Below are 12,648 nucleotides of genomic sequence, written 5' to 3' on the forward strand. Positions count from 1 at the left end.
CATTCCGGCTTAGTGAGGCTCTTTGGTGGCTTGCCCGGGGGACTCGGATCTCTCACGAGGGCGGAGCATCCGTCGGTGAGCCGGGGTGTCGGGACTTCTTCGATGGCTTCGGGGGCGGTGCAGAAAGCGGGTGCGGCATCCAGCCAAGCAAAACAAACTAAACCCTACAGACCGCTCTCCAACCCCCTAGACGGAACACAGGTAAAGTGGAAAATGGGCACTCGCTATTGTCCATTATAGTGTGCATATGTCAGCTGGTGGGGAGCGTAGGCTTCGGCGATATGCGAACCACCAACGGGACGGACGCACGACTTTGCCAAAACATCATCGTCCGCGCACTGCGCCCCGAGGGCACAAGGGCATAAGGTAAACGGGACGGAGGGAGGGAGGGAGGGGAGCAGACTCGAAGAAGAGATAAAGTTGCACATCAAAATGGTCGCCTTTCCTGTGCCTCACATCACCGGTCATTGGGTTGACCAAACTGGTTCGCCAGACGCCTTTTCTCTCTTATCCCCTCTCGCCATCTCTCCGGCCGCTGAGCCTCATTGTGTGCCTCAACCACTGGACTCTCGAGCACAGCCTTGGATCCGAATCACGAGACGACTTGAAGGTCCCCCGTTGAAGCTTATAGTTGTCGTCTGGTCAAGATCAGCAAGGACAACCATCAACGACGGCATCTTTGGACTCGGTTTTGACATACAGACGCAGAGACACACACTATACACACGGATCTACAGACATACAGACATACAGACGCTAATCGACAAGTGGGACACGCAGCCACCCTCCATAATGGCTTCGCTAAAGAGGCTTCTCAACAAGGAGGACGAGGAGCTCCACTACCCTGACCTGTCGTCCGTGTCCTCCTATGGCTCCATCCCCTCGCCGTACCAGGCCGAACAAGATTACACCGGACACCAGCCACGCCAGACCCAGTTCCAGGGCGGCCCGGACATGTCTCAAGAAGCAACCGGCTTAGAAAACCCTGCTTCCATGAATGAAGACTACAACAGTCTGTTTCCGTATACCGATAACAGTCAATTCGAGCCCATCAACTTCGGAGACCGGCCCGGCGCGGTGCCTTTTGATTTCGGACAGGAGCTGCTGATTTGGGGCCGGAATACCATCGCCGCAACCCCGGCATCCCACGCGTACAGCTCCCCCAAACCGTCCCCTGGGTCATCGCAAGACTCCCCGCCCCTGACGCATTCGCCTTGGCTCATACCCGGCTGCAGTAGTATCGCCGGCTCGGACACGTCTCTCTCTGCAGGAGATGATGAGACCGAGATGGTTTGCTATGGAATGGTTAGTTGCATCTCTTTGACTATCATTCCGTCCCGTCTTCATGTTCCTCTTTCTCTTGATAGAATTCCCAAGCATCGACTCATACCCAAGTAGCTCTACAATGTAGACGTCAAGTTGGTGGGCGACATGGGCGTCTTCGACACCAAGATCCGTGATACCCACCAAAGAGAATTGACGCATGCGCCGCCCGGGCAGACGCCCTACCAGCGCTTCAACCTCGCCGAGCACCAGGATCACGTCGTCCTCATCTTCAGAGATGACCCGGATGTCACCGAGTTCGGATACCTCCGCTCCGGCCCCGGCACGACCCTCGCGAGGCTCCTAGCCCAAGAAGGCCTCGAGTTCGAGTCCGTCGCCCAGACCGCCGCCCTCCGCGAGACCATCGGCCGTGCCAAGAAGCCCGTCGAGGCCATGGTCAAGGTCGACATTAACATCTACGGGCCGCGCGGCAGGGCCCACGAGACCGGCAAGACGCTCTCCGAGGGCAAGCTGTACCTGCAGATGCCGGACCACGCGCGCAGCGGGTTCTCCTACGAGAACCCGCACATGCTGCGCATCAAGGATGCCGAGCACATGGTCACGGAGGCCGCGAGGGAGGTCAACAGCCGCGCACCCACGGGCCGGCAGCCGCGCGAGGAGAGGTTGCGGGACATGATGCTAGAGGTCTACCAATCGATACAGAACAAGCGGCATCTTCGCCGGGAAGACGGCGCCAAGGGCCTCAAGCATGAGCTGCAGGAGTAAGTCCTCCGCGTCATCGACCTGCTGAAAAGACAGAGGCGGAGAGGGAGACTAATGCGGTCTCTAGACACCAAAAACAGGCGCTTGCATTTATGCTCGAAAGGGAATCAGGCCACATCGTCGACTCGGCCTACCGCCTCTGGCAACCCGTCGTAGAGGAAGGTCAGGAATGGTGAGACCTTTTGTTCCTGTACAATGCCGGGCTCTATGCTTAACGGTGTTTAGGTTTCGGCACAAGATCACAAACATCAAACAGAAAACCCAGCCGGACGAGAAAGGCGGCGGTATCCTGGCCGACGAGATGGGCATGGGCAAATCTCTGTCTATTCTCTCTTTGATTGTGACTACCCTCCAGAACGGACAGCAATGGGCCCAGCAGGAAGAACAGAACGACGAAAAGAGCAGGGAGCTATGCTACTCCGGCTCGACCCTGGTGGTCGTGTCGTCTGCTCGTGAGTGACAAGCCCCCTTTGGCAGCAGCACTGCTACAATTGCTACATGACTGACTCGATCAAGTTCTCATCTATGAGTGGAATAACGAGATCGCAAAGTGAGTAAAGCTCCGGTTCTGATATCAAGCCTGACGGGATCCCTGACGTTTGCCAGACATGTGGAAGGAAAACTAAATCAGATTGAATACCACGGCCCCAAACGTGAAAAGGACATTGACAAGATCAAGAACTCCAACATAGTTGTGACCACATACAACACCTTGGCGGCGGAATACGAGAAAAAGTCGTCACCCCTCCATAAGATTGGATGGTACCGGGTGGTACTCGACGAAGGTGAGTCCCCTCCAGTATCTCACGACCGAGGACGACGACCGGATCTGATCATTCTCTCCCAGCCCATGTCATCCGCCGCCCGGCCACGACATTCTTCCACGCCTGCAGAGCTCTTCACGCCAACTCCCGCTGGTGTCTCACCGGCACCCCGATCCAGAACAAGCTGGCCGACATGGGCGCCCTTTTCGCTTTCATCCGTGCGAAGCCCTTTGACGAGCCCGCCATGTTCCGCCGCTACATCGAGGTGCCCTTCGAGCAGCACGGCGACCCCAAGAAGATCAAGGACCGCCTCATCCTGCTCCTCGACTCCCTCTGCCTGCGCCGCACCAAGGAGCTCTTGGAGCTCCCCGGCCTCGAGGAGCGCGTCAAGGAGCTCGAGTTCACGCCGGCCGAGCGCGAGCAGTACGACAAGACCAAGAAGATCCTCATGCGTACCATCAAGCAAAAGGTCGGTGAGGTCGAGAAGAGCTCCAAGTTCGGCCTGTTCCAGGCCAACCTGCAGATGCGCATCCTGTGCAACCACGGCACCTACCAGAAGCCCTTCTCGTGGTCCCGCAGGAGCTACCGAATGAGCCGGCTCGAGGAGCGCGAGGCCGCCGTCTCGGCGCTCGGCCAGAACGCCGAGATCACCTGCGACGGCTGCCACCAGCCCATGCCCATCCTCGGGTCGAGCCAGCTGCGCAACGAGGCCGAAGAGCAGTGCGCCCACGTACTCTGCTCCGAGTGCCTCGACGAGTCCGACATGTCGGCGCCCGGGTCGCGCACGCGACACTGCCCCGTGTGCGAGAACTGGGTTAGGACGGCGGCGGCGGCGGCGGCGACGGCGAGCTCTCCGCCGGTTAGGGTCGACGGGCCCTCGGCGTCGGGTGGCGATGTTGCCATGGCCGACGCGCCCGCCAGGACGTCCGCGAACAAGGACGACGAGCTATACTTCAACCAGGAGGGGTATTCCACCAAGATGGATGCGCTGATACGGGATGTCAAGGAGGACGTCTGGACGACGAAGAGGTATGTGACAATCGACAGCGCCGTTTTTCTTATTCCTTTCTTTTCTTTTCTTTTTCTTCTTCTGCCCATGTCTCTGACTGAACTAGCATCGTCTTTTCTTGCTGGACGAGGACGCTGCATCTGGTTGGCATGCACCTGGAGAGAGCCGGCGTCAGGTTCGCCATGATCGACGGCAACTGTCCCCTATCAGAGAGACAAAAGATCCTCGAGAGGTTCGCAAAGGATGATGACCTGCGGGTGCTCATCATGACAACAGGCACCGGGGCCTTTGGGTGAGTCTCGAGTTCCCCCCCTCACCCCCGCTCGCTGTCTCGTGAAGAGCACGCATTCTGACATTGTTCGCTTCTCATGCACAGCCTCAACCTCACCTGCGCCAACCGCGTCTTCATCGTCGAGCTGCAGTGGAACCCCAGCGTCGAGAACCAGGCGATCGCTCGCGCTATCCGCTTCGGTCAGGACCAAAAGGTCCTCGTCACAAGATATGTCACCAAGGCCACTGTCGAAGAGGTACTGTTCCGCCGTCTACGTTTACGGAAGGGTGTCCCGCTGACTGACTTGGTATAGGAAATGAGGTCGCAGCAAATCGTCAAGAAGAACCTTGCTGCGATTGGCTTCGACGAGTAGGTTTACCACGCGGACGGGCTGGGTCAGTCGCACAAGTAGACTTGGGGATGGATGGATCTGCACGATTTACTTGGAGTTCAGGGACTGGGGGCGGTGGCTATTGCGAAGGAAAAAAGAAAAGTTCGTCTTTTGTAGCGGCAGCGCCGTCACGATGCTGGCATCCTCGTATCACTATTTGTTTAAAGGCCGGACTTTGGCTAGATTTCTGTTACTTTTACAATACCCCAATCTCATCTCTTTTTTTTTTTTTTTTTTTTTTTACTTTTTTATTGTTACTGCTCTGCTTCAGAGGCGACCCTCTATGGAACCTCGAGTCTGAGTCGTGTCAAACATGCCCGACAACCGGAATTGCCTGAATAAGAAGAACTGGAAACGACACGGAAAGGCAGACAAGCAATCCCAGCTACATTCCGGATCAGACAACCTTTACGCAAAGAGGCAGCCTGGTATTCTGCCTATCCGCCCTGTTTGGACAGCCTGCATGCTTAGACTGGTTGCCTTCCTGCAAAGCTCCGCCTCACATCACAGCATGCTCCGCCCCCCTGTTGCTCGTCTGTCAGCACACAAATCCTCTTGGCCAACTTTACAAGGCAGATTTTATTGCAACACCATCAATTTTCTTCCAATCTCACCATCTGCTCTGTGAGAAACTCTTCTTGGCCTCTAGCAGCTTCATCGTAACCAACGGTAGTGGTGACGAGATGGCAGCAATATCCCCTCTGACAATACAGCTCACACGGCGGCCCCGGCCCGAGCCGGATGACGGAGAAGTGGACCCCAGCCCGAAGAGAACCCGGGAGTGTGGTACTGATGAGAAGTGTTGTCTTGGATGCCGGTTACTGCTCTCGGAAGACGCCCTGAAAGACCTCAACTCGCATCAAGGGCTCCGGCATTCGTCCTATGCCGATTGCTGCGCATCGGCAATGAACGGCTGTGAAATATGCCTCTTTATCATTATAGCCATTGAGAAGAATAGGACGCATGAATGGGGCTCCGATGATGTTGTGATATTTCGGAACCGTCCCTCCAAAATGCGCCCTGGTGCTGCGCCTTCAGGCATAGATGTTTTGGAAGGCTGTCTTTCTTCTGGGGCAGCTTCCATAAGCATCCATCCATATGCCGAGCAAGGTAGGCGACTGCAACTGGATACGGGACCGTCTCTGACATGTACTGCAGGCAACCCCGCCGCCGGTGTGATACGTCGGAGGCCGCTTCAGAGAGACGTACAAAGCAAAAGAGTGCTCTCGGCTGCGCGAGGACTATACAAGGCGTGCAAAGAGTCTCACAAGCTCTGCCGCTATGCCCGAGACACAGTCCTTCCCTCCCGGGTTCTCGACCTCGGTACAACCGAGGCCCCGACCCTGAGGCTCTACGTAAACAACACCGAGGAGCATGGGGAGTACGTCGCACTCAGCTACTGTTGGGGCGGGAACCAGCGAGGCCTCCTGAGAAAGAGAACGCTGAGCAACATGGAGAATGGGATCAGGCTCGAAAACCTGCAGTTGACTGTGCGAGACGCAATCGAGGCGACGAGGAAGCTGGTGTTCAGGTATCTCTGGGTCGACGCGCTGTGCATCATCCAGGACTGCGATATGGACAAGGATAAGGAGATTGCGAAGATGGCCATGATTTACAAGAACGCCGCCGTGACCATCGCCGCCGGGACAGCGAAAAGGGCGACAGACGGGTTTCTTCACATGAAGCGCACGTACCTGCCGAAGGACAAGTTCGACGTTCCGATGCCCGGTGGGGGAAAGGGAACTGTGCATCTCAGGTCCGAGGCGCACGTCCCGGAGCACGCACTGGACGAGCGAGGGTGGGTGCTGCAAGAGTTTCTCCTGTCGTCGAGGATGCTCATCTTCTCCGAGTACGAGCTACTGTGGCAGTGCAAGGAGGTGGAGTTGCGCGGTGTCTTGGGTACCGGCCTCGAGTATCTGCAACCTCAAGAGAACCTCCCGTGGTCTGTTTTCGACGAGGAAACGGAGTCTATATTCGGGGACGAGGACCTGGAGAAGCGCTATATCTGGAGGACCATCGTCGAGCAGTACACCCTCCGCCAGCTGGGCTTCAAAGACGACCGGCTGAGCGCGCTCAAGGGCATCACGAGGGAGCTGGAGACGCTGTGGCGGGACAGCAACCGGTTCGGGTTGTGGACGAAGTGGTTCGTCGAGCTGCTTGCCTGGTCAAAGAGGGGCTGCGACGGAGACGACGAGACAAGGGAGACATCACGCGAGGGCAGGGCGCCGACCTGGTCTTGGGCCTCGGTGAACGGGAGGGTCCGGTTCACGCAAATGTTTGAGAGGGAAGATGCCGTCTTTCAGCAAGTGACTTTGCTGGAGGCGCGGGTGTCGAGGCGTGTCGTCCTCAAGTGCAGGATCGTTGCTGAGGACCAGGTCGACGCTGCAATTTTTGAGGACGACGAAAGTGGCAAAGCTCGGGTAGAGATGTGCTACGACATGGATGACAGTATAGACGAGGTGGGAAATAGGTCTTTGAGTTTTCTGCTTTTGGGGACCATCAGAGAAGATGGGAGACGTTTGGGCGTTGCAATCATGGTTGTTGAAGTTCTGGGAGGTTTGTTCCAAAGGGTCGGGCTGGCAGTTTTCGAGAACACCAATATCTGGAATGACAGTCAGTATCGGAGCATCACACTTCAGTAGACCTATACTGCGGTAACTACTGTCTGGAACGTAATTTGCCATCTTTCACATTGCGTACTACGTTACTGAATTTCTTCACGTGGTTACAAGTAACCGCGGACAGGTGCCGTGACTACAAGTCCGATCTATCCAGGTTTGTTTAGTCGCAGAGGCATGTTTAGGTATGTTGGTCAATAGCCACTTTGTCATGGCCGGTAGCATTATAGTCCAGTTCACACGCAGGGTTATCAATGCTCGCTACGATCCATGCGCCGACTAAAACGAGGAAACCTTCCATGATTCAGGATTCGAAGGGTTCAAAGGTCCATTTTGAAAGGGCCACCGCTCCATACCCCAAGTCAACATCAAAACTGCTCGTAAAATATATGCCTAGAAACGCTGCCAGATGCACCAAAAAAGAGCTCATTCAGCCCACCCACTTTTCTATTTTATATCTTTGTTACCAGAACATGGCCGCCAACAAGAGGGCCGATACTGTGGCAAGCATGCTGCGACCTGTTGCACGTGCCGCCGACGCTGTCCCTGCTGGGACCCCCGACGTCTCGGGTGTCGGACTACCAGGGACGTTTGATCCCGTACTTGGGACTCGGTTCGAACCGGAACTCGAGCTCGGCGAGTTGGTGGTACCGTTGGCGGCCGGCAACGAGCCACCCGGCCCGGCAGGACTGGGGCATAGACCCCGGATGGCCGCAATGTCTTGCGGCTGGTTGATGGGCATCGTCCTTGTGCCGCAGTTGGTGTACTGCGCCAAGTATGCGACGTTGCTGTCGAGGTCGAACACGGCTGTGAGAGGGGTTAGCATCGGGCTCTCCGAGACGAAACAGGGACGACGATGAACGTACCGTAAGCTGAGCGCAGGAAGGTGTCGCCCAGCAGTGTGAAGTCGGCGTTCGGAACGATGCCTAAATAGCAAGTCGGTGGGGTTGTGCGTAGCTCGCGGATAATCTCGCTGTAAGGAACTTGGATCTTCATCCCGTCAAAGTCGAAGTCCACGGTTCCGTTGAGACCAACGAGGTTGCATGAGACCGGATAGAAGCCGTTGGCGTCGATCCCCGAAGAACCAAAATCGGCAGCGATCATGTTGGCGAGCTCCTCGGGGAGAAGGGTGAGGGTGGCGCCGCTGTCGAGGAAGACAGGCATCGAGCTGTTGGCGTACAGACGGGTGCGGCGGCTTGGCGGCGTGAGACTGAGAGATTGCATGTTCACCCAGTACCGGGCGACGCCGTCCGGGGCCTCGTCCGCCGGTATGATGGGCAAGCGTGCGAGGGGACCGGAAAACTTGGATGTGTCGATGCCGCCAAAGATGATGGCGCCTTCTTGCTCATCCTTGGACCCCAGCCCGAGGCTGAATGCTTTGGTGCGGGTGACCCCCTGGGCGGCGAGCTCGTCGATGAGGTTCTTGTACCGGGTGTTGACACCTTCCCCGGCGCCAATGCCGAGGATGCCTGCGAACTGGTCCTCCGAGCTGGTGGCGACACCGAACTGGACTTGGCGCATCGTGGAGCTGGACCCGGCGAGGGCGAGACTGTCGCGGACATACGAGATGTTGGCGGCACCGATACCGTATCGGAGTGTCTTGGTCGTCTGCATCTGGACGGAGGTGGTTGAGCGGGCGGGGTCGTAGAAACCGACGGCTTCGCAAAAGCGCTGATCCGAGGCGGCGAGGACGTTGCAGTCCGGGTTAACCCAGAGCTCAAAGGAGCCGGTGTCAAGCTGAGCATACACCGCTTGGGGAGGTGTGCCGATGTTGACTGAGGAGGGTGAGTTAGCGGAAGATGTCCGTATGGATAGGAGCATGGTGCAGTATGGGGGATTCAAACTTACGTTGGGCGTAGTATGCGACATCAGAACGGTTGGCAAGCTTCGCCTCGACCTGTCGACTAAAAACGCCACGCTTCGTGGAGTGAATAACGGGCAGCGTAACAAAAGCGCCGTTTGCGTCGGCACCATCGACGACGGGCAGGCCGCGCATCGAAATTGGAGGCTTGACCACCGGGGCAGCGGGCAGAGGCGCCAGATTACTATCCAGAATGTCGTCGAGCAGGACCTTGCGCGGTGAGCGCGTGCGCCGTTTCCTCCTCTGATGCGAAGTCACCGGCAGCGTCATCATCATGGATGTTTCGGCATCTTCGTCGGCGGGGAGAGACAGCCCGCGCGGGGCGACATTGGTTTTGTCTTGCGTGGTATAAGGAATGACGGGGAGCGTCATGAGTGGGCTGAAGCCGCCATCGTCTGTCGGTAGTTGAGGCCATGCCCGGGCACTTGTGAGTAGCGATAAAGCCAGGAAGGCGTAGGAAAGGAGCGCCATGCCCGGCGCTGAAGAGAATAATGCGTGCTACCGCGGTTGCCGCCACATGGGAACCGTCTGAATGTGAGTGTGACTGAGCGGATTGGTGGTGAGCGCGCGACTCCAGCTGATGATGGCGACAGTAGATCGTGATCGGACTCGGTTGAAGTTTGGATAGCACCAGGCGAGCGGTCAATTAACGAGTATACGGGTTTCGAACCGGACAAACAAGACTGAGCAAAAGATGGAGAGAAATGAAGACGATCTCGAGAAAGAATATCAAACAGCAAGCGGCTGGCGATCAGCTGCTAGCGCTGCGACGAACCCACCGGGAGTGTAATCGAAGAGAAGAGAAAAAGGCCCATTCCAGACGGCAGACGGCAGACGGTGGACGGCAGACGCAACGCAATGTAAGTCACACACGCTTTGGCTACCAAGAGAATAGAAAGAGAAGATTAGAATAGAAACAGACTCCACCGTCGAGGCAGACAACGGTTGAAGTTTACGAAGAGAATAGTCGGGACAGGAAAGAAAGAGATGACGAACAGAAGGTTGCAGTGATATGAATAGAATCGACATTGAAAAGACCATATGCGTTAGGCCCGAAAGAGTAGACGAACCAAGCGACGGCCTGCCCCGGTTGTCAACGCCAAGGGAGGGGAGAAGCCTAGCCGAAGAGGATAAGGAACCGCTCTTGTCTCGAAATTGGCATGGCTCACACGTTTCTCCCACACTCCATTACGAAGTAGAGTATTCGTACATTGCATAATACATACTCTGCATACCCGTATACTGTGTACATATTCTATCCGTCCAGAATCGATCTCAATGGCTTGTGAACCCCTGCGGGCCATAGTGGTATGGCTTACTGAGTCAAAGAAGAAAAAGCCAAATCCCGCGTACACACGGCTATAACTCGCGCTGACTTGGTACGGGCGACTTTCGCTCCTCGTTTCGGGGTCGAAACGCGCCCAGGAAATGGACGGGCGACATTTCCTCTCAGTCATCCCATCGCCACCTCCGGGGGGAAAAACGCGCAGCGGTGCCACTGCCTCTCTTCGAATGAGTGCTCGTCTCAAACTAGCGAAGGGGGGTGCCAGTCCATTCACTTGGCGGTCTTGGTGTGCTTGGCCACTTGGAAAAGAAAGGAAAGGGTCTGTGAGTGGTCGCGAGAGCAAGACTTCAAACGGTTAACTTCAGGACCTGCGTCACAGGTTTGACTAGGGGTCGTGGGCGAGCTACTCAACAGGGTGGGGGAGACCGGTAGATCAGACAAACCCCTGAGACGAAAGTGGATGCGGAATAGTGTGGGAGCCGCGGCCACTAGGCCTCGACCGGTCATCTTCGACCTCTTTCAGAGCCTTTCACCCTGGTACGGATACAGACAGCATATACGGGTCAAAGGGGCTCTAAGAGGGTCGAGGATATGCGACCCGTAGGGCGGGAGAGGACACTACCGATATCATCAGCCCTGATGATCTGGAGACCTCGACAGTTATTGTTCGATAGGCTTAAAGTTGCCGCTAACCAATCCTGAAAGGGAATCTGAAAGATCTCCGGTGTGTGGGGTTTAGCCTGAAGCAAAGAGCGCATTGAGGCCGATCAAGTTCCAGGACATCATCAGACCATATGTGCTCTTTTCCGCCCATGTCCAAAGGGGTAACTGTTTAGGAGGGGAAGAAGCAGAAGAAGAAGAATAAGAAGAAGCGACAAGACACCACTTGCTCCTCGGGATGTTACTGGAGAACGGAGATGGGAATTGCTCAACACTATCATTGCTCACAGCCTTAGACTTCTTCCGTGCAGCGCCATAGCGGTCCGGTATACCTGCCTATACTATGTACGTATATACATTCCTATTTCGGGGCTCTTCAGTGCCCGTGCTCTTTGCCGTCCGTGCAGAACACCATCGGTTGCGGCAGGGAATCTTGACAATGAATGAGGGGAAGGTTTGGTGGAGAGCGAATGGTTGAGTCGGGTCTTCGGGTTGATCTGCCGGTTTACCAACATCGCATGATCGCGGTACAAAGTCACCTATCGTCTTTGTCTTGATAAAACTATGCTACCGTAGCTATATTGTCTCCCCGAAACGCATATACATAGCCATCTGCGCGGAAGCGATTCCTATCGCGGAGCCGGTCAGCAACTGGCTCAATGATCTGCTTAGTTGGCAACGCACACAATTCCATTGTTAAGGCTGTGCCACCTTGGTATGCTATGCCTCTCGTCTTGAAATGGCGGTAAAAACGCTGCTGCATGATCGTCCGCACTCGGGCATCAAACTTTTGACGAAACAATGACAGATAGACTCGCCAATGGACGTGCGCCAGAAAGACGGGATGTCTTGGCTAGGACATACATCCTCGCCCCCCTCATCCCACGACTGTAGCGAGGCCAAGAACGACACAGTCCCGCAAGTTCCTGCGCTGATATTTAGTGTCTGGTTGTATTCAAACAAACGTCTTCTTATTTCACTGCATCGTGGACCTTGTACCAAGTGGCAACTGATCCAGGCGAGTGCAAAGTACATTTCAGCCAAGCCAAACCGCTTCCAAAGTTCAATACTGGGTCTCACTCTTGACACAAGGATAATTTCCTTCATTCGAACTCAGTTGCGCGATGTTCTTGTTCAAGGACAGCCGGTTTATACTTTAGGAATGCAAATGATGAGGCGACATCCATTTTCCAGGAGCAACACAGTTTGGATCAAGACGCACGGGGGGGGTCCTTGAAAAAAACTGGAAGAGGCCGTCTCTACAGGTGTCGTGGTGGGGAGCGTTGCAACCTCTGGACTAATCGAGATCGAATCAGGACTTCAAAGGGCACTTAAGATGAAAGTACACAAATCAATCCATAACGGGAACGACTGACATCGGGTGGTCACAATCAGTTCCGAAACCTCGGCACTTCGTGAGGCTTTTCAAGGTCGATCATGATGAGATGATGACGGCAATAATCAGAGAAGTTTTGTTGAACGGCAGTTCTTAAGCGCGTCGGTTTTGACGAAGGGAACCCTCTGGAAGGCATTTGTTCGAATTCCAGTGTAAGGTTTTGAGCCTACTCAGATGCGCATCAATATTGGCATCTGAACCGACAGACTTTGTCTCTTCTCTCATTCAGGTCAGACATTGTGCCTCGGAGTATCCTGGGGATATGTCGTGGCTTTCATCATCAATCTATTGGTGTCGACGAAACAGGCCAAGAAAGCGAGGCTCCGTCGCTCATTTCGTGTGTATGC

General features: G+C 55.5%; 3 protein-coding genes across 3 annotated transcripts; 2 read left to right on the top strand and 1 right to left on the bottom strand.

Annotated features, from left to right (window-relative positions):
- Nucleotides 1-792: 792 nt before the first annotated feature.
- On the top strand, nt 793-4,463 carry GLRG_10522 (SNF2 family domain-containing protein; the record flags this gene model as incomplete). Its single annotated transcript, XM_008101207.1, has 10 exons — nt 793-1,305; nt 1,399-2,045; nt 2,114-2,218; nt 2,272-2,498; nt 2,563-2,596; nt 2,653-2,831; nt 2,894-3,839; nt 3,926-4,111; nt 4,196-4,346; nt 4,404-4,463. The coding sequence occupies 10 exons, from the start codon at nt 793-795 to the stop codon at nt 4,461-4,463; spliced, it is 3,048 nt and encodes a 1,015-aa protein (XP_008099398.1).
- A 1,031-nt stretch (nt 4,464-5,494) lies between these two features.
- GLRG_10523 (heterokaryon incompatibility protein) lies at nt 5,495-7,123 on the top strand (the record flags this gene model as incomplete). Its single annotated transcript, XM_008101208.1, has 1 exon — nt 5,495-7,123. One exon carries the CDS (start codon nt 5,495-5,497, stop codon nt 7,121-7,123), a length of 1,629 nt encoding a protein of 542 aa, XP_008099399.1.
- A 439-nt stretch (nt 7,124-7,562) lies between these two features.
- GLRG_10524 (eukaryotic aspartyl protease) lies at nt 7,563-9,332 on the bottom strand (the record flags this gene model as incomplete). Its single annotated transcript, XM_008101209.1, has 3 exons — nt 7,563-7,906; nt 7,966-8,874; nt 8,948-9,332. The coding sequence occupies 3 exons, from the start codon at nt 9,330-9,332 to the stop codon at nt 7,563-7,565; spliced, it is 1,638 nt and encodes a 545-aa protein (XP_008099400.1).
- Nucleotides 9,333-12,648: the final 3,316 nt, after the last annotated feature.

This window comes from Colletotrichum graminicola (assembly GCF_000149035.1).
Source record: "Colletotrichum graminicola M1.001 genomic scaffold supercont1.62, whole genome shotgun sequence".
NCBI lineage: Eukaryota > Fungi > Ascomycota > Sordariomycetes > Glomerellales > Glomerellaceae > Colletotrichum > Colletotrichum graminicola.